The sequence below is a fragment of the Bolinopsis microptera genome, chromosome 1 (assembly GCF_026151205.1).
Source record: "Bolinopsis microptera isolate Bmic1 chromosome 1, MBARI_Bmic_1.0, whole genome shotgun sequence".
In the NCBI taxonomy this organism is placed as follows: Eukaryota; Metazoa; Ctenophora; class Tentaculata; order Lobata; family Bolinopsidae; genus Bolinopsis; species Bolinopsis microptera.
In genome coordinates this window covers 5,997,799-6,018,388 of record NC_087072.1, presented here as the reverse complement: position 1 = coordinate 6,018,388, position 20,590 = coordinate 5,997,799, and the positions used below count along the sequence as shown (strand labels likewise).

At 40.5% G+C, this 20,590-nt stretch overlaps 1 protein-coding gene across 10 annotated transcripts in view; it reads left to right on the top strand.

Annotated features, from left to right (window-relative positions):
- LOC134822727 (CCR4-NOT transcription complex subunit 1-like) overlaps nt 1-19,155 on the top strand; it is a 36,592-nt gene extending 17,437 nt beyond the window's left edge. For 2 of the 10 annotated variants that reach the window (XM_063834025.1, XM_063834001.1), the window contains exons 17-38: nt 3,093-4,510; nt 4,643-4,747; nt 4,906-5,085; nt 5,238-5,357; nt 5,478-5,690; nt 5,824-5,943; nt 6,090-6,710; nt 6,856-7,018; nt 7,208-7,391; nt 7,632-7,725; nt 7,966-8,533; nt 8,684-8,828; nt 13,025-13,230; nt 13,497-13,627; nt 15,122-15,316; nt 15,540-15,829; nt 16,114-16,516; nt 16,694-16,897; nt 17,299-17,482; nt 17,593-17,725; nt 17,895-18,029; nt 18,169-19,155. In XM_063834025.1, the coding sequence (XP_063690095.1) occupies nt 3,093-4,510; nt 4,643-4,747; nt 4,906-5,085; nt 5,238-5,357; nt 5,478-5,690; nt 5,824-5,943; nt 6,090-6,710; nt 6,856-7,018; nt 7,208-7,391; nt 7,632-7,725; nt 7,966-8,533; nt 8,684-8,828; nt 13,025-13,230; nt 13,497-13,627; nt 15,122-15,316; nt 15,540-15,829; nt 16,114-16,516; nt 16,694-16,897; nt 17,299-17,482; nt 17,593-17,725; nt 17,895-18,029; nt 18,169-18,244 (5,888 nt within the window). In that variant the 3' untranslated portion in view covers nt 18,245-19,155. Of the gene's footprint in view, nt 1-3,092; nt 4,511-4,642; nt 4,748-4,905; nt 5,086-5,237; nt 5,358-5,477; nt 5,691-5,823; nt 5,944-6,089; nt 6,711-6,855; nt 7,019-7,192; nt 7,392-7,628; nt 7,726-7,965; nt 8,534-8,683; nt 8,829-13,024; nt 13,231-13,496; nt 13,628-15,121; nt 15,317-15,539; nt 15,830-16,113; nt 16,517-16,693; nt 16,898-17,298; nt 17,483-17,592; nt 17,726-17,894; nt 18,030-18,168 lie in introns of all 10 variants that reach the window. The other 8 variants (XM_063834017.1, XM_063833992.1, XM_063833985.1 and 5 more) reach the window with 5 other exon arrangements.
- Nucleotides 19,156-20,590: the final 1,435 nt, after the last annotated feature.

Sequence of the window (20,590 nt, the reverse complement as noted above, 5' to 3'; positions counted from 1 at the left end):
TTGATAAGTCGTGTGGGAGTTTACTTAATTTGAGGATTTTGGTTTTGTTTTATATAATCGTTAGTCAGTGAAGCGAGACGGTCAGAAAAATCTGGAAGACATGGTAATGTTCTCGTTATCGTTACTCCAGAGTTGTTAATATATATTCTTGTCACCAGCTTTTCAATGACTCCGAGAGTTAGGAAGTTGCTCCTAAACGGTTTAAATTACTGAGGCGTTGCCTAAGTTAAAGTTAAAATTTCGCCTCGTCGTGACCCTGTGGGAAATGGCTTGTTCGCTAACACCACGTTTTGTCAACAATTTGTCAACAATTTGTCAACATGAACAGTTTGTCAACCTTTTCTCAACATGAACAGTTTGTCAACCTTTTCTCAACATGAACAGTTTGTCAACCTTTTCTCAACATGAACAGTTTGTCAACCTTTTCTCAACATGAACAATTTGTCAACCTTTTCTCAACAGTTTATTATCTCCACTCACGTCGCTGTAACACTAGTTATCATTACAATATTACATATTGTTAAATACATTCTCAAGAATAAGAAACATATAAAGTATATTCGCGACCACAAATCATGAGCTCAGTACTCAATATATTTCATCAGCTTTTCTCTCTTGATTCGAGCTCACTCACGCCAGCACATTAAAGTTGGGACAACGACCCCTCTCTCTTTCTTTCTCTGAGATCACATTTCTCTCTCTCTCTCTCTCTCTCTCTCTCTCTCTCTCTCTCTCTCTCTCTCTCTCTCTCTCTCTCTCTCTCTCTCTCTCTCTCTCTCTCTCTCTCTCTCTCTCTCTCTCTCTCTCTCTCTCTCTCTCTCTCTCTCTCTCTCTCTCTCTCTCTCTCTCTCTCACTCCTGCTAATCCTGACCTTTCTCTCTAGCTGGGCTCTTTTGTTATGCGGGAAGTTCTACGGAACGTTACACAAACCTGCCCTTCCGTCTTTCCTGTGCTCGGTTACGTGCGTGGTGGCGGTAGTCTGCTTTCGTATTAGTATTACATATTTTGTTACGCAACACGCGGCAGTGGTGTGTATAATTTGTAAAATATTACATAATATGCACATTATATTTTGAGCGGATTGTTATCGTGCTCTTTATTTAAAGGAGCGAGATTACCAGCTGAATACTTGTACAGCTCATACAATCTGGGCAGGACGGTGTAATTGATATTTAACTAGATAATTACAAGGGTCCGTATCCTCCCTATCTCGCGTGTACATGTAAATGTTATACATGGGACCCTTGTTGTCGTTCACCACCAGCAGGGGACAGGATAATTTGAAATATGATCTGTGCTCGCTTTACTCTGTGCTACATGTAGTTCTGCCGTGCCGTGATCTGTGATCGTTTTGCTCTGTGCAATGTTTAGTTTCGTGGTTCTTTCTGACCACCAACCTCTCTCTTTCTGCCCCGCATTAGATATATAATTGTTTGCCGTGTCTATTAGCTCGCCTTACATATTGCTAGTTAGTAATGCAGGAGAGTTAGTGTGTATATTACTACGGCTACTGTAATGTGCATATTACAACGCTACAGTAATGTTCATATTACTACGCTACTGTAATGTGCATATTACTACGCTACTTTAATGTTCATATTACTACGCTACTGTAATGTTCATATTACTACGCTACTGTAATGTGCATATTACTACGCTACCGTAATGTTCATATTACAACGCTACAGTAATGTTCATATTACAACGCTACTGTAATGTTCATATTACTACGCTACTTTAATGTTCATATTACTACGCTACTGTAATGTGCATTATATTACTACGCTACTGTAATGTTCATATTACTACGCTACTGTAATGTGCATATTACTACGCTACCGTAATGTGCATATTACTACGCTACCGTCATGTGTATATTACTACGCTACTGTAATGTGTATATTACTACTGTACACGCTAACAGTTACTCGCTCTCCTGAATTAGTACATGTGAGAGGAGTGAACTCTCTTCTCTCTCTCTTCTCTTCTCTCTTTTTTCCTGCATAATATTAAATATATACACTTCCACTAGCTGGAAGAGCTCACTGTACATTATTGGATATATACACACGAATATATTTGTTGGCTGCTCATTGACACGGCAGTAATGTGCCCTCTCTCTCTCTCTCTCTCTCTGGCTCTCTTTCTCTCTTGGCCTAGTTCCCTGTGTGCTGTCCCCATCTGTTGCCGCTTGGTCAGGAGAGCTATCTCTCTCTCTCTCTCTCTCTCTCTCTCTCTCTCTCTCTCTCTCTCTCTCTCTCTCTCTCTCTCTCTCTCTCTCTCTCTCTCTCTCTCTCTCTCTCTCTCTCTCTCTCTCTCTCTCTCTCTCTCTCTCTCTCTCTCTCTCTCTCTCTCTCTCTCTCTCTCTCTCTCTCTCTCTCGCTCTCTCTTTCTCTGGCTGCTGGCAGTGGCTGCTCTGACTATTATCATTACACCCCATATGGGCACAGTACTCGCTTGACAACGCGCTATAATATTCTCCTGTGAGTATATTCTTTGTAGTTGTCTGCAACTCTCACTCTCACATCTCTCTCTCTCTATCTTTCTAACTCGGCCGTTTAGTAGCATGATTGTAGATCGGGTGTGTAGTTTCGTGTTTCTTTACTCTTCTCCGTTACGAGCTGTGTGACGACTTACAGATTCCGTGTACATGTTTCCTGATCTGCACGACTTGAAGTACTCGTAGTTGGTGGGTCCTTTTTAACTGTGTGTGTACGTATGTAGGTGATGTACGTGTGTACGTGGTGTAAGTAGTGTATGTGGTGTATGTGTGTACGTGTGTACGTGTGTACGTGTGTACGTGGCATGTGTACATGACACGTGGTGTTGGTATGTGCGCACGTTGCCACCTGTTATGACACTTCTTTCTGTATTGTGTTTCCTGCCCTCCTATGTAGTACGTGTTCCTACATTTGTGAAGTTCCGTATACGTTTTAACATCACTGATACTTTGTGTTGCAACTTGTCTCTCGTAATGTATTTGTCAAGTGGTTGTTTGTCGCGGCCGCCGTAGAATGATTATCAACTTTAAACTTTTAAGCTTCTAAGAGCAAAACGCACCGGCTCGTGTAATAAAGTTATTCTCATTTCAGGAATAGGGCCCGGCACGCTAGGCCAACAGAACACGATGTCTACAGGGCTGGGTCAGAGCCTGCAGGGTGGTGTAGGACAGTCACTTATCTCTCAGGGGAACCTGCAGAGCAGTCTACAATCTCACCTCAACCTCGGTGGCACCTCCTCCCCTCAATCCACTCTGGGAGCTGGATCTCAGAACCTCTTCCAGCACAACAAGATGAACATGGGCCACTCTGGATTCGGGAGTAACACTCTCGGGAACTTGGGTCAGAGCAGTTTGTCGTCCCACCTCAACAGCTTGGGTCAAAACAATATGTCCCAGAGTTTGGGGCAGGGTGGGTTTAACAGTCTGGGTCAGCAAGGTATCGGACAACAGGTGTTAGGTCAACAGGTCCTAGGACAACAGGGACTAGGCCAACACAGCATGAACACTTCAAACCCCAACTTTATGGGCAACTTCGACCAAACGTTGTCTAACATCAATCAGAACCATTTCCCTAAAGATATTGAGGACGAGGCAAACTCCTACTTCCAGCAAATAATCATCACAAAATCAATCCCTATCAACACTGCTCTCGACATGTTGAAGAAGTTCGAGAGTTCCTCTGATAAACGAGAAAAGGACGTTTTTAACTGTATGCTTCATGCGCTATTTGAAGAATATAAATTCTTTAACCAATACCCGGAACAGGAACTGAAGATAACAGGAAAACTGTTCGGTGGGATCATTGAGCGTGGACTTGTCACTTACGTTTCTCTAGGCTACGCTCTGAGGATTATCCTTGACTCCCTTCAGTTTCCCCCGACACATAAAATGTACATGTTTGGTATAAACGCTATCGAAGAATTCAAACACAAGCTTAAAGATTACCCGCAGTATTGTCGGTATCTAAAAGAAAAGAATCCTCACTATAAAGACTTTCCGCCAAGACTTCTGGAATATATCGAGCACGGTGAAGAATCTCAGGAACCACCATCAGCCAAGTTCAATCAGCAGCAGCCTCAACAAGGCTTCGGGACGGGTGCTTTACAGCAATCGTCCTTCCAGACAATGTTTGGTAACCAAACGAACTACAATCAGAATAACCAGAATTTGGGGATGTTCGCACAGTCCAACTCTGGTGGGGCCAGTTTGTTCAACCCTGCTCCGCCCTCTTCCTCCCCCCATGCAACACCTCAGATGAATTCCTTTAATCTTCAGAGTATTCTCCACAACCCAGCCTCCAAGGGTACCATTGGTTCATCCCTTGGCAATATAGGATCATCTCTTGGGACAAATAGCTTCAACCTACCACCCTCCTCCTCCCCCAACATCCTGACCCACCAAGCAGTCCCAGTTCAACAGAACGCCGTCATTCCTCATGGCAGATCGACCCCTACTAGAACCGTAACTCCTCAAGGGGGCTGGACTCAGCCAGAACAGGACGACAAAAAGGTTATTTGCAAGACTCATTTATTGATTTCAATGATATACATCTCAAAGTCATTACTTTTGCCCTTGAGTAGATAGTAAACTTGGAGGTCTGGCTGTTCAATAAATGATTATAAGAGTTTGTATTACTTTCAGAGCGTAGAACAGTTGAAAGTAAAACACCAGCCACCGCCAGAAGGAGTTCAAGATAAGATTCTCTTTATCTTTAACAACATCTCCCAGGACAACATACATCAAAAGGTTTAACTTGTTTTACTTACTACTAGATGTTTGTTTTCCTGGTACTGTCAATGAGTCGGAGATAGTTTGTATTTTAATAACATCAACACTTATTTAAAATATTTAAGAATATCTTACTGAATTTAGATACTGTTCGCATAAATTAACAAATCATACAGGCTGAGGAATGGCTAGAAATAGTGGAACAACAGTTCTTCCCGTGGGCAGCTCAGTACCTGATTACAGAGAGAGTGAGTATCGAGCCCAACTTCCATCAGCTCTATCTACAGTTTGTCGAGACACTCAGCCAAAAGGAATACACAGCCCATGTGCTACACGAAACTTACAACAATATTAAGGTGATATATTTTTTGATAACTTCCGGTAAACATTTGATGATCTACCTAAGTTAGAAAGATTTCATAATGTGGTCACTTGAAAACAATTAGTCATGAAACTTCTCTGATGAATGATCGTTTGGATTGATTATTTAATATCCTTACATCCCCAGATTTTGTTAAAATCTCCTACGATGAGCTCAACCAATGCTAGTGAGAAGAGCTACCTGAAGAATTTGGGAGCTTTCTTGGGACTTTACACTTTGGGGAGAAACAAGCCCATCCTACAAATTGTGAGTCATTACAAAAATGCTCTAAAAAATAATAAAAAATAACACCTTGAAGATGATACAGTATTAAGAATAAATTTAAGAAAGGTAATCTCAATATAAAATGACTTGCTCTTTTAACAGGATCTAGATTTGAAAAGCCTGATCTTAGAGTCCATACACAAAGGGCAGCTAGCTGGAGTCCCCAAAGATCAAGAGTTCCTCTTGTTCGCTGTTCCCTTCGTCTGCAATGTGCTCCGTGCTGTAGCTGAAAGTAAGGTCTTCGCTCCACCTAATTCCTGGACAATGGGCCTCCTGGGCCTGCTAGTCGAGATACACAACATTCCCGATATCAAGGTATGTGAGTGTTACACTGTACTTTCATCTTGTCATACAATTTTACTATTTTCGTTCAAAGTTCTAATCACTATTGCTACAGTTTATATTTTCCCACAACGTATATCCCTAACTCAAATAATTTTCTATTCAGCTATCCCTGAAGTTCGAGACAGAGCTGCTTCTCAAGGATTTGAACACGGACATGTCCGCTGTCAAGGTCAAGAACATTCTTCAGTGTGAGAACCTGAAAGAAAAGTACAAAGTAGAGCAGGTGATTAAAAACACTATGATTTGGCAGTGGTCGGATGGATGAATTGTCATTAAATCATCATTTAGATCCGCAACTTTATAATTATTACTTAGCTGTTCATTCCCGTTTGATACAATTTTGCCTGTTATAACATGTTCTCGTTTCAGTTGGTGTCTCTGAGCATACCCAAGTCAGTGAACTCAATAATGGCGCCCCAGTCCTTCACTCCACAGCCACTACCTGCAGGAACTCCGCCCCAGCAACATCCCATCCCTCCCATGATACATCCTCCAATGCCTACAGAAATGGATTACACCAAGATCCGTATCAACAATCAGTTACCCCTATTCCAAAAGAGACCAGAGCTGACACATTGTGTTCAAACTGCTATAGACTCTGCTATCACCAAGATGGGTAGGATCGTGGTTGAGAAGTCTATCAATATGACCCTCACCACTGCTGAAAACATTATAAAGAAGGACTTTGCCTTGGACCCCGAGGAGAGCAAGATGAGAATGGCTGCTCAGTTTATGGTACGCAGTATCGCTGCTGCCGCCGTACTGATTTACGCACGTGACCAACTCAACACTCTTATCAAGGACAACTTGGTGAAGAGCTTCATGCCAAACATCCCCAAAACAATGCCAGGTCTTGACATGCAGCTGATGCAGGAGGTTAATGATGCCGCCAAGTTTGTTGCTGTCGACAATTTGGATTTGGCCTGCATGAGACTGCAAGCTGATGCAGTAAAACAAGCCTTCAAAGAGATTGATAAGCGACTCGAAAAGGTACAAAAATAAGTTTTTTCATCTTTTTACTGACCAGTTGTTTCAGAACGATTCTCTTGCTAAAAAATTTACGTTCCACGCGTATTTTACTATTCTTTTTCACTAGCTAACCTTTAAGTTTTTAACCATAGTTTACTTGTTGCAGGAGTACAGAAAGAGGTTTGAATGTAGACAAGAAGGACAGAGGTTCACTAACACTATTGTTGCATCAATACAAGAACAGCTACCCGAGCAGCTCCGGCTACAACCCGGGGGATGCACCCAACAGCAGTTTAAAGTCTACCAGCAATACGGCAAAAACATTCCTCGTAAGTTGGCAATTATTCGACCCAGCTGTAGCCACATACTCTTGTCTTTCTTATTTTATTTAACCCTCTGTAAATGACCTAATATAAAACTATCCTGTAATAATAATGCTGTATTCCTTAGAAGAACTATGAGAATTAATCGTGGAGATTAAACTTTAATTAAATATGTTTCAGTTAAACATATTTCAGCCTCCCTGCCAATGCCCTCTGTTCTGGCTCCCATATCCTCCATCAGTTCTCAGTACCCACTCCACCCTGGTAGTTTGAACCAGGGCCAGGACAAGTGGGGCGCTCTAGACCAGCCCCAACCTGGTCATGACCTGGCTGACATCGGGGCTACTGGGGACAGAAGCCATAACTTCGACATGAACAGGTTGGATACTTTTTCAGTTTCAGTAATTTTTCATTTTCTCACATTCACCGTGGTTTCTTTTTTGTCGTTCAGCGAGAATGTCAGGAGCGTTACGTTACGTTGCAGACTCTCTGACTGGGTACTTAATAATAGTGAGTTTTCATTGGGCGCAGAGTATGCAATACTCAGTATCATATCCAGATTTAAGTTTTAATTTAAGTTCCTCTAATTTATTTTGTTTCAACTTTTTTTCCCCAGCAGATCCAGTATGATGAACAACAGAATGCAGTCCTTCTTCCAGCAACCTAATGCGGGCGGCTTCGGTGCTTCTGATAGACCTATTGATGAGTTGTCGGTGAGTTAAACATGATGTTTAGAAATGAAAAGGCTGATTTGCCTATACGACTAATAACTATGTAATACATAGTGTGGAAGGGGAGAGGGGGTTGAAAAAGGCATTCACTTCGAGTAAAGTGCGATTTTCATCCGAGTATAGCCTAACCCATGACTACTTTGGTGAATGTAGCAATATTTAGGTTATTATTAAACGTCAATTAAATACTATATTAATATCTACAATTTCATCCTTTTTCAGAGGATGGTAATGTACAAGCAGCAGCAGCAGCAGCAACAACAGCAACAACAACAGCAACAACAACAGCAGCAGCAGCAACAGCAACAGGCTCAGCAGCAACAGGCTCAGCAGCAACAGCAGCAGCAACAACAGCAACAACAACAGCAACAACAACAACAGCAGCAGCAACAGCAACAGGCTCAGCAGCAACAGGCTCAGCAGCAACAGGCTCAGCAACAACAGGCTCAGCAACAACAGGCTCAGCAACAACAGGCTCAGCAACAACAGGCTCAACAACAACAGCAGGCTCAGCAACAGCAGGCTCAGCAACAACAGGCTCAGCAACAGCAGGCTCAGCAACAGCAGCAGCAACCTTTCACCATGCCTAGTGGCCAGCAGCCTGTATCATATCAGAATGATGAACTGCCTGGACTACTTGATGTTCTGTACGCCAAGATAGAAACCCTCATACCTCAGTTCCCCGTTACTTCATACCTTCGTCCAATTCTTGACAAGATCTTGAAGACGATCCAGTCCGCCAAGTACAACATTTCAGACAGTATCCGTCTCATTGGATACAGTGTTGAAGGTACAGTTTAAATTTTATTTAGTGACATGTGATGTGATGTTGAGTGACATTTGTTTAATTAGCCTACCTTCAGACAACTTGTAGCTGTATATAGTTGCTAAAATATAGTTGGTAAAATAAAATCTAATTTGACGGAATTGTACACTGCAGGTATTCTGGAGTGCCATAGACCGGATGTGATGGAAAAGGAGGCGGAAAAAGCAAAGATTCTGTGCGAGGCACAGCTCATTATACTGAAGTACTTAGCTCAATCTAATGTGTTCGGACCCCAAGTGCTACAAAAACATACAACCAAGTGAGTAAATTGTATTTTTAAACATGCAATCATAATATAACTACAATATGGAATATCATTTCGGCTGCCATTCGACGATAAATTAACTAAGATTAAATCCTTAAAGTATAATTTTTCTCATTTCACTGAAAAACTGTTGACACTAAAAGTTAAAATAAGTATTTTAAAATATCGTGCATTATTCACTGAGATAAAACTCAACAGTTCATTTGCAACATGTGACAATTCCAATGTCAGCAAACCAGTTTGGATGTTGTCCGCAATGGCCGTGACACCCTATGTAACTGCTGCCGAAATAAGCCTGCTTGATGTAGTTTGAGGCAGCTGAGTAAGTTGACAACGCCTTAATGTGTCCCTCAATTCTTGTGAATCCGACTGGGCAATCCCCGTTAGCCATGATGCAATAAGAACCAGCGGACCAGGTCTTTCCCACACTCTCAACTTTGGTTTCCAAGATCTGCATGTTCGAGCTTAGATCCGTTCCCGCGCTTTCCAGTTCAGCCACTTGCCCTCCAATCTTTTCTGTGGCTGTTTCCAAAGCCTCCACTTTCTGGGTCAGGTTCTGAAGATTCGAACTGAGATCCGTCCCCTTCCCATCCAACTCTTCTACTTTTCCTCCAATCATCTCCAGACTGGCTTGAATTTCTCCCTGTTCCTCATTCAGCATCTCAACCTCCTCCGCAAACTTTTCCTCTGAAGCAGCAAGTTTCTCCTTCATCTGCTGGATAGTCTTCTCAGCCAGTTCCAACGAGTTCATCACCTTCTCCATCTTATGGGTCTGCTGCTCCGCCAATGCTGTTAGGGAGATTGTATTCTTAATGGATTCCATCAGAAGATCTCTCAGTTCTTCTACCGATACTGCGGACCCTCCTTTCTTACCAGCCGCTAACGTCACCATGACTACCATCACCAACAGAGTTGTATATTTCAGAACGCCCATTTGCCTGAGCAAGTGTACAAATTATCACGTGCAAAAATTGATATTTTACATCTACAGTTTAGGAAACTATAATTAAATAAAACATAAATATCTGAAAATCCGTAAAAAAGGAAATTGCTCAAAGATGTTTTTGTTACTAGTTACTTGCAGAAAGGATTTACTAAGTTAAAAATTTACTAAGTTGCAAATGTGTCACATAGGTAAGTCACGGTGCACGGTTGCCTCACTTCAAAGACAAAGAGGTTTTAAGTTATCTTGCCCTCACCAAGACACGTCAGTCACGGAATTACTGAAAGTAATTATGCTGTTTCAAATTATGAAAGGTTCAATTATTATTTGTTCTATCGACAAAAGTTGTTGACTTTCGCCCTAGCTGCCCCATCGAGCTATGTCAGTAAATGCTGCTGGTGCCAGTTATTTAATGTGGAACCCACTCTACTCCGCTGAAACAGAAGCAACATTTAAGTGCAGCGGGTGCGGGATCGCACCCGTAGCCGTTGGCCACACATATTCACACTTTGTGCACATATTCACACACATATTCCGCACTTTTTTTGCACCGATCCGAACTTTTAGACTTATTTTGCACTGACATGTTGCCTCTGCTTTGAAAGGTTCGTCAGTCCCAGACTCTTAGGACGGCACCTTCTGGAACCTATCTAACTACATATAAGCCAGCTCCAGACTCTGGAGTCCAGAGCTATCATCAATAGGATTAGAACGAAAAACTTACTAATCCTACTCTACTCTCAAGGCGTACTCAAAACGTGAAAAAACAAATATAAGTTTAGTACTAAATTGTAAATGATATGGTTTATTAAGTATAGCTGTGGTCAGTTTACAGTTACTACCGCTCTCAATCCTCATCAGATGAACATTTCACTTGTGGTAGTGCAATTGTATCATATTCTAGCGAAAACTTTATAGCTCTCCTTCAAAGTTTTATCGGTGGTGTTGGGTTTTTACTGGTTTTGTACCGGTAAACTCTTTATAAATTGTACGTCTTTGCTCTTTGTGTTTCGGAGTCAGTAGAGACTTTCCCTCATCGCACCATGACCAATACCACTAAATACTATTATAGGGCTACTAGGGCGGAGTTTGTTGACGTACCACCACTATTGCGCAACAACTAATTGTATCCATTCCATTGGTCTCGTAGTGATGAGGAACAGTCTACACTAGCTTCAAAAGTTTGAGCTGTAAGATTAAACGATTGAGCATTTCGTCAAATTCAGCCCTCGGCGCAAATTCTTCAAAATTGGAGAGAAAGAATTCTGTGCCAACTCGTGTCGCTCATTAGACTAGCAAATAATCGCCACCCTCGAGCCGCATTATTTGCCAAATAAGCCGCACACTTGCCGCACATTTAGTAATTTTAGGCAAAAGTAGGGGAAAAAGCACGGTAACATCAAAAGTACCAGTAATACGAGCCGCTGAGAGAAATCCTTATATTAGCGAACAGTAATTCGTCTTAAGTATAACCCATATGATATAATGATGGTTCCAAGCAAAAGTTTTTTACTGTAATATGAAATCCCTGAAATTCCCAATATTGACAAGAGTTTGCAATATGACTTTACAGTTAAGTATACACTTCACAAATTAATTGAACAAAATTGAAATCATCCTGGTTTGACTTGATTGTAGAGTCTCATCAACTTCTTGCAATTGAGGTAATGCAGTACAAGTCCCTCCCTGTTGTACAGATTCCACGAAGCTTGCCATCCGTGATTTGTTTGAACGTTAAGCTTCGTCGGCTCTATTCCCAGCTTTTCTACCAGTGAGCCAACATAAATATCCTCAACCTGGGGTGCATATTATTATTATTATGTTATTATGATTCATATTGTACGGCCTGTGGAGAAACTCTTAAAGCTCACAAATATGTTTGTTGTTTTCGTCAAATGTTAAAATCTAAATGTTATAAAACCTGAGCCGGGGGTGGTTCACTGTGTAGAGATAATATCTGTTTCATTAGCGACCTGGTCAGGAAATATCCTCCGCCAGCACAGAAATGGTCCGGTACCTGCACCATATTTGTTAGAATGTCTTCGTTATTGTCGTGAAGTCAGTTTGTTGCTGTTTTGTCTCATAACAAAGCTGTATTATTTCCAAAAAATCTCTATAGAGATAAATGAAGCGAAACAAATTAGCAATTTCCCGAAAATGTCTGACCTGAAAGTCTTTACTGTAAAGGTGTTTGAATTGTTGTCTCTTCTTAACATTGGCTTTCTTCCCCGGAAACCTCTTCCCTCCTCCATAAAAATCATGGCCCAAATCTACTGACTGGAAAGTCTGCATTATATTTTCTACATTGACAAAGGAGTCGTCATCTGTCTTGAGAATGAGATTGAAGGAGAGGTTCCACACTTCGAGAATATATTGGAAACCCCACATGACTTTGGTGGATAGTTTGCCGTAAGAATCAGGCTCCGGATAACGCACAATGTCTCTGAAAAGTTGTTCTTCTTTTGTAATATTTCGTTCTAAAGTTTCGTTCACCGTCTGACCGATCAAAAAGAAATGTTTGTAGTCTCTCCTCCACGGTTCAATGGAGAGATAACTGGACCGGACACATTGCCGTCGTATCTCGTGCTTCTCGTCAGGCCCAGATAATATCATGATAAGAAGTTTAGGTATGGCTAACGTTCCATTAGCTGCATTCTGCGTGATACGACTTGATCCTTGAGGTTTCAAATTTGAAATGTCGGTGAAATTTATAAGTTTCTTGCTATCTTGTTCTTCCAAAAAACCATTGTCAATGGAGTTACCAACTAATTTCTGATCTTTGCTGCTTTCTTGCACAATGTTTTCCGTGATTTTCTTGTCCGGTTTTGTTACGTAGAGTTCAAAGACGTTAAGGAAGTTGTTAATGTTATTGATGGTGTTGTTCTTGAGCACTGAGATGGTAATTATAACGATTAGGACAACTGTCAATAAAATGGACTTGTTTAGTGCTGTTAGTTTTATCCGATGGACTTTCATGACGGCAAATGATGAAAAATGAGGGAGATAACAACACAATAAGTACAATAGAAAATGCGGAACCGTGTAACAAGTCATCACACCTGAACCCAGAGTCTTAGTACTACCATCTGTCATAAAATAGGAAATCGGACCCCTTTTTCAATCGCCATGTGATTACTTTGCACTATCCAATGTGGGCACATCTTCTACTGCAATAAGTTTAAATAGGGATTGTAGCCCGAATATAGAATGATAAATGGGATAAACTTTACTAATCACTGTGTTCCAGGGCTGTTCAGGACGCTAAGGACGAGATAAAGTACAACGACCACGCCATAGATCTGCTGATAAAACACAACTTGATAATCATGAAGGAGTTTGCCACCCATCTGGCTCACATCCTGCACAAAGAGATAACATCACCCCACTATCCGCATCACATGCTCATCAACAACCCTCTCTTCAAGATCCAGATCAACCTCGGTGTCAACATCTGTGAGTCTTCCGTTACGCGATCACCGTTACATTTTTGTTCTAACAGTTACTAGTTTACAATAAATGCAGAAATTATCTATTATATACCGTAATCATGATAAAAACAATTTAAGATAGTTGATAAATCAGACTCTTCTCTACTTTTTGAAGGAATATAGAAGTAAAACTTAATTGTACTAGAGCGGTAGTATAGTACTAGAGCGGTAGTATAGTGCTCCTTCACATTGATATATAATTTTACTAAGTAGTAAATTCCATCGTACCAGGTAACAAAGTGAAAGCAGGAGACTCGATGGTAAGAGAAGAAGATGTGAAGCAGCTAAAAGACGTTCTCAGGTTCTTTGTACACCGCACTAATGAGGCCGGCAGAGAGGACGATCCCAAACACAGAGAAGAGGTATTGTAACATAGTTCAAACATATCGCCAGAACACTAAGGAATGATATGGAAACTTGTTTTAATTATATATTATAATTATTATACCTGTGCTTACTGCGTAGTGGTTCCGGCGATATAGACTCCATAATACGTAACACGGGGGTTTATCCATTTTAATAGTTATTATCATAATTACAGTGTTCGTTTGTTTGTTGTTTTGTTATTTTCTATGGATGACAACTACATTTGTGAAAGTGATTCCAGATTGCCCCTGCCTTGATCAAAAATCTAGAAAAGAAAAAACTATTTTGAACGATTCTATTTTATATCCATTTATTGTTTATTATTTTATTTATTATTCATTTTATCTCTAAACAAATATTTTGAACGATTCTATTTTATGTTCATTTATTGCTGTACTCTGTACAATTTGAAAAGTATTTAATACAAAAAATAAACTTTATCAAGGTCTCATTGGGTTCCAATTTACAAAATCCGCGTCTTATATTGGTTGATTTAATATACGGCGCCCTGAACTCTTAAAGCATAAGCCCTTTTTGTCGATTGAGGAGTTATCTTGTCGAGAACTGGAAGTTCGTTTATTTTCAAATAAAATCTTAGTGGTGGAGAAGAGCTGATATTGGTCGAGTCTGCCTACGATTGGTTAACAACAATTCTAGCTGACACGAACGATTAAAAGTCAAACAGAGCCGATGCAGTTTTAAGTACGAATTTAGAGTGATTGTCTAGACAGATTGGTGGGGACCTCTCTGTGCTGCCTGGATTCGCATGCAGCCTGTCACGAGACTGGTCACCCGGTTAGCTTTCATTGGCCATGTGACATTTGATTTCCACGTCAAATGTTTACTGGCAGAATCATTCCGCATGATCGGAAACTCGGGATTGAGGTTAAATGTAGGTGCACAGATAGCAAGGCTTCTGACGAAGCTCAGACCTCGTTACTTTCAAACACTCCCACTCATTTATTTGACACACTCACAGTACCAAATCATGTTTGTATAAAAACTGAATATATGTTTTAACCAATGTCGACCGAAAATGTATGAGTTTAGCTACGCCTACATGATGTATGAGTTTAGCTACACGGGCATCGTTATCATGTCAATGAGAGTGGACTTGTCCCGGTAGTCGGTACGGTCATGATACTAGATCTCTTGCCCGCGCCGTCACACCACTGGTTATTTATTGCTGTACTCTGTAAAAGATTTGAAAAGTATTTAGTTAAAAATATTTTACATTAATTAAAGTAAGCGTTGACCGGCAGACCCTGCTCTTCAGCTGCCCCCCCCCCCCCCCCCCCCCCCCCCCCAAAAGGTACATACTGTCATAACCGTCGCTTGTAAGAATCGTCGGCTTCCTGTAACATTTGGCCACTAACTTGGTAGCCATGGTAACCATGTGGCTTTTAGAAGTACCCAAGAAAAATAAATATGAAATTAAACAGTACAGCCAGTTACAACCAGTAATAGCCAGTAATTGAGCGTATTTTCAGATGACAGCGAGCGTGAAGATGATAATCCAGCAGTGGATAATGATCTGCCAGAAACCAGGAGAAAACCACGAACAGCAGGTGGTTCAGTTCTTCACCCATCTCCAGCAGCGCAGTGAGGAGACCATCACCCTGCTCTTCAAGATATACGCCGAGTACATTGCTGAGGTCAACTTTACCAACTACCTCCAGAACAAGGTATTTTTAAATCATCTGAGAATTCTGAGCGAGTTTTAATACACTCGAATAGATTTTGTACCCAATTAAACGTCATATTGTTACTTTAATGTATTCACTTTGCTATACTAGTTAAGCAGGGATAATGCAAATTATTTTTAATGATGGACCAAAAAGTTCGATATTATAGCTTGACCGCTTGATCTATGATATGAATCAATTATTAAACCCAATTTTCCTCCAGGGTTACGTATACAAAATGCGAGAGGAGATCTACAACTTCGTTGACATTTTCGTCAAGTTAGTCTACGTGATGATGAAGTTTGCTGTGGTCGAACAGAACCGCCTGAAGCTCCTGAAAACCGTTCTGATCACCGTCAAGGGAGTTCTACAGAAGGACCACGACAGAAGACAAGAACAGAAGACACAGTTCCTGGTCCTACCATACCACAGATTCTTTGCAATCCTGTTCCAGGAAGTGACTGCTGAACCGATGCCTTATGAAAAACTGCTTGCAATTCTGAAGATATTCTGGTAAGTCGATTTGAGGATTGGTTCATACACAGCTCATTTGGTCGTTTTTCTACTTTCCGCTGTCCTCATACTTTTTCGTTGTTCGCCATAAAAATTCGGGAAGTTGGAATCTAGCCTGTTTCTTAGAATAGTCAAGGTTTGTCCTGTAGTTGAGTACTGCTGTAGTGGCTTTCAGTTTTTAAATATCAGAGTTCTTCTGTCCAAGAAGCATATTCTGGAGTTCGGTTTTAGTATGCCAGAGATCAGATAATTTGATACATTTTTTGGCAACATTTCCTTTTCAGCTCAGTGTACCATCACCTTCAGCCGAGTTACCTGCCTGGTTTCACTTACGCCTGGTTAGAGCTCATCTCCCAGAGACAGTTCCTAAACAAAATGCTGACCACGGAGAACAAAGCCCAGCCTGGACAGGGCTGGCCCCTCTACCAGCAGCTTCTCATTGATCTCTTTAAGTTCCTCTACCCCTTCCTGCGAAACGCGGAACTGATCTTCAAACAAGAGACACTGTACAAAGGAACACTGAGGTGTTTGCTGGTGCTGCTGCACGACTTCCCAGAGTTCCTCTGTGATTATCACTTCCCCTTCTGTGACGTCATTCCCCCTGGCTGTGTGCAACTCAGAAACATCATCCTCAGCGCTTTCCCTAGCACCAAGAGTCTTCCTGATCCGTTCAGCAAGGATCTCAAGGTTGGTTTGCAACTTTTCCTTGTATTTAGGTGACATCATTAAGTTAAATCTGCTTATTTATAGTTTGAATGACGTTCCTTGACTCAAAGTTTCCAAGAACTTTTGCGCGGTTTCTTTTAAGGCTTGTGTGTTCATTTTGTACAATTATTTATTTCTAAGAATGTTGTTTCGTGGCAGGTGGATCAGCTGGAAAGCATCACAGAATCTCCGCGAATGAGTTACGATTACACGGCGGCTATACCAGCCACATTCAAGAAAGACCTGGACTCTTATCTGAACAGCCGGACTCCAGTTACCTTCCTGGTTGAACTCCGCAAGCATTTGAAGGCTCCTCATGAGGACCTTTCTAGAGTTGTCGGCCAGGGAGAACCGGTAAATCTAGTAAGAATCTTTTTCATTTTCATTTTGTTCTCAAATTCCATCCAATTAAATTCGCTCCTTCATGGAAACTGCCATGTTATTAGTATGATTTATGACGCAATTTAAATCATCATAAGATTTAAGCAACTGTTATGCGATACGTGGGCAGTAGGCACTGCTATTGCCTATTAGATCACGACATGACCTTGGTTTTCCCCTTAAGTCGTTAATTAGAATATGATCATTTGATCAATGACTAATGAGTAATGACCACGATCATCATTCATCACTGTCCGACCATTTTGATCATGGGCCATGGTCGAATCATAAGAAATTATAATTTAAAAACTGTACTAATCTCAAACCTCCCAGTAAACATAATGTTACTGCTAAGTGCTAAACCTTTAACTCGCGTATTACAGATGACAAAGTTGGAGACTGGAAGCAAATACAACATTCCCCTGATGAACAGTCTGGTGCTGTATGTGGGAGTTAAAGCTATCAACCTCATGCACTCCAACCGGCACACCCCGACTCAGACCACTATTGCTCAGGGTGCTCACATGGATATATTCCAGAACCTGGCTGTGGATCTGGATAATGAGGGTACTTGAATCATTGTTTATTAAATTGTTAGCGATTTCAATCTTCCTATCCTGCAACATCTCCTGTTAAGATGACCTTAATTCTGTTTACCAAACATCTCTCTTGTCCAGGTCGGTATCTGTTCCTGAACGCGATCTGTAACCAGCTCCGTTACCCCAACACTCACACCCACTACTTCTCCTGCACTCTCCTCTACCTGTTCGCCGAGGGAAACAGCGAGAAGCTTCGAGAACAAATCACCAGGTGCGTGTATATGTCGCAATCCTGCTTCTTTTCAAAGGTTTCATACAAGTGATCCAATAATACAGCTCACAGGTTGACGTAAACAGGATGGAACAGTGTTGGAACAGTGTTTACTGTTTACTAAATACAGTGTTTACTGTTTACTAAATACTAAATTGACGTCACTCAGGATTCTGTTGGAAAGGCTGTGTGCAAACCGTCCGCATCCTTGGGGTCTGCTGATCACCTTCATAGAGCTGATAAAGAACCACGACTACCACTTCTGGGATCACGACTTTGTCACGTGTGCTCCTGAGATAGAGAAGTTAGTTGACAATTTCGGAATTTTATAAACTGTGTAACAACTTGGATCGTTGTTAAACAGTAAGAAGTTCGTTTCATTTACATATAAAAGGAGTTGATCATTTATGGGGATTAAATTATAACCTTGCATTATTTTTCAGCTTGTTCAAGTCTGTGTTCAGCAACCTAGCCAGCAAAACCAACCCGAGTTTAAACAGCCGAGAGGAGGGAGAATAGAGTGTACATAAATTTGTGACGTCACGTTTCAAGGTGTGACGTCCGGGGTCAAGATGTGACGTCACATATTGAAGTTGTGACGTCACGTGGTCGAGATGTGACGTCACTTGGTCGAAGTATGACGTCACGTTGTCAAGAAGTGACGACAAGTGTTCATGTGTAACGTCGCGCGTTCATGTGTGGCATCATTTCACGTTTCAGTGAATCCATTGGAAATCATTGTTCCTTCTGTCGGTGTATCCTGAAAGATCGGACACCAACTACCAAAATCTCAGTTACTTAACTCACCCCTCCCCCCTCCCCCTCTCCCATCTCCCATTCCCCCAGATTTTGGGCTCTCTCCAGGGCCTGCCTGGCCCTGTGTGTTTGCCTCCTTCCCGCCTCTACCCTAGATTTACCATTTTTTACCTACGTTCCATTTCCCTTTTATTTACCAAATACCTTGTCTTTTCAGTCCAGTATTATGGGTTTGATATTTAATTTAGCGACGAAGAGTTGAGTATTGATAGTGATGTTGTATCTAGATGCGTGGAGCGTTAAGAGTGACCTTTGTATCCTGATAAATTTGACGAACTTTTTGTCAGGTCAACAAGCCTCGTTACAGCGCAGTGCTAGTGGCCTCTGTCACAATTCGTCACAATTTATTTTCCTGATTGTATTGACAAAGTATAGTTTGAGATTGTCTGAAAAAGTAGCACATTGCAATTCCATGCTCCGTTGATCAAACTATTTCGGTAACCATGATCGCTAATAATAATATGGGACAACAAAAGCGAACACTGCTTGCGCTTTCTAGGTCTTGGGTACTTTCTTAAGAATAAGTAAATTAGACATGAGGCCACTTTGAGCACTGTGATTATGTAACTTCATTTTGTGTCTTTTCACACCATTCAGAATGGAAGTTTTAATTTACTTTTTTTTTCATTTGTAGTGTACCGTAATTCTGGTAATTAAAACTCATTAAAAGCTCTCTTTTGCCAATAACCAATAATACTCGTGTCATATCTGGCTACGGTTCGTTACTATGGTGACCGCACGCTACTCACTGGAAATGTAATACTTTATAGCAAGTTTAGTCTCGCGTTGGTGATTCATGGTATAGGTTATTATTGTGAATCAAAAAATCCCAAATGCATGAAAATAAACCTACCTGGTGATATGTGAGTGGTCCACAGAGTAACTTTCCGTGCTGCAAGTAATCTGAATTACGGTACCTTACGGTGAAATGTTTACAATTTCTCTCTGAACATTGAGTTTCCGTATGTACTATTATCATCATGACTTTTCTCCTGTTTCAAGTCTGTTTTTAGTTTTCCGTTTAAAACCTTGTAGCAACTACAATAATTTTAAAGTTAATTACAGTAATTATAATTAATTAATTACAGTAATTTTAAAGTTAACTTTTTAGAGCAGGGACGTACACGCTTTTGTAAAATCATAAATGTTATTTCTTCTTATCAATTATATTGTAACAACTGAAGCCTTTAGACTATTAATTTTCATTTTTCACAGTTTGTATGATTACATTTCATGACTGGGTAATGCAAATAGGTAATCAAGTTAGATGGTATTTTCAATCGAATCATATCACGTTAATTTACCGTGATTAGACAATATTATTTATATCCATAAGTATGTTTTTGAGCAACCTACTTCAGTAACTTCATTCTCCTTTTTTTTAAAGATTAGTTAATTGGTTGCTTGGTTAATACATTTATTAAATGGTTGATTAAATGTAGGTAAATTCTGTTATCATACATTTTATTCGAGGCATTGGAGCAGTTCTTAAGGCCACAGGGGGGGGTCCGAGGTCAATTTTGAGATTTTGAGATATGTTGTAGAGCTCGATCTAAATTTTCAAATGCTTTTGTCCTTACCGAAAACAAAGTTTCCTATTTGAAGATATCGCGCGTTGAATTTTGAGGTTTACCTGTAATTCTATTGTAAATGAAAACTTTAAATGCAATTGTGTTCAAAATCTATCTTCTTTTTTAGTTTATGACTTAGAACCTTGTAACTTGCCAACAATGTTCTTAAAGGTATTTTGAGTTTTTGTTATGTAACGATTTATGATATCTTGCTCCAAAGCTGAGATATGAGGTTAACCATGAGTGAGAATTACAAAATTTACAAAATTTAAAATGGTTAACCTCATAAAAAGAGTTAGGAGCAAAATTACAACAATCGTTACATAACAAACTTTTAAATTTATGTCAGGAACATAAGTTCCAAATTTGAGGTGAAATGGATAAAAGCTCTAGGAGAAGATAGGTTTTTGAGGTGGTAAATAAATTGTTCAGGAGAGTCAAAAGACCATGATTCTGAGAAAATATGTTAACCTCAATT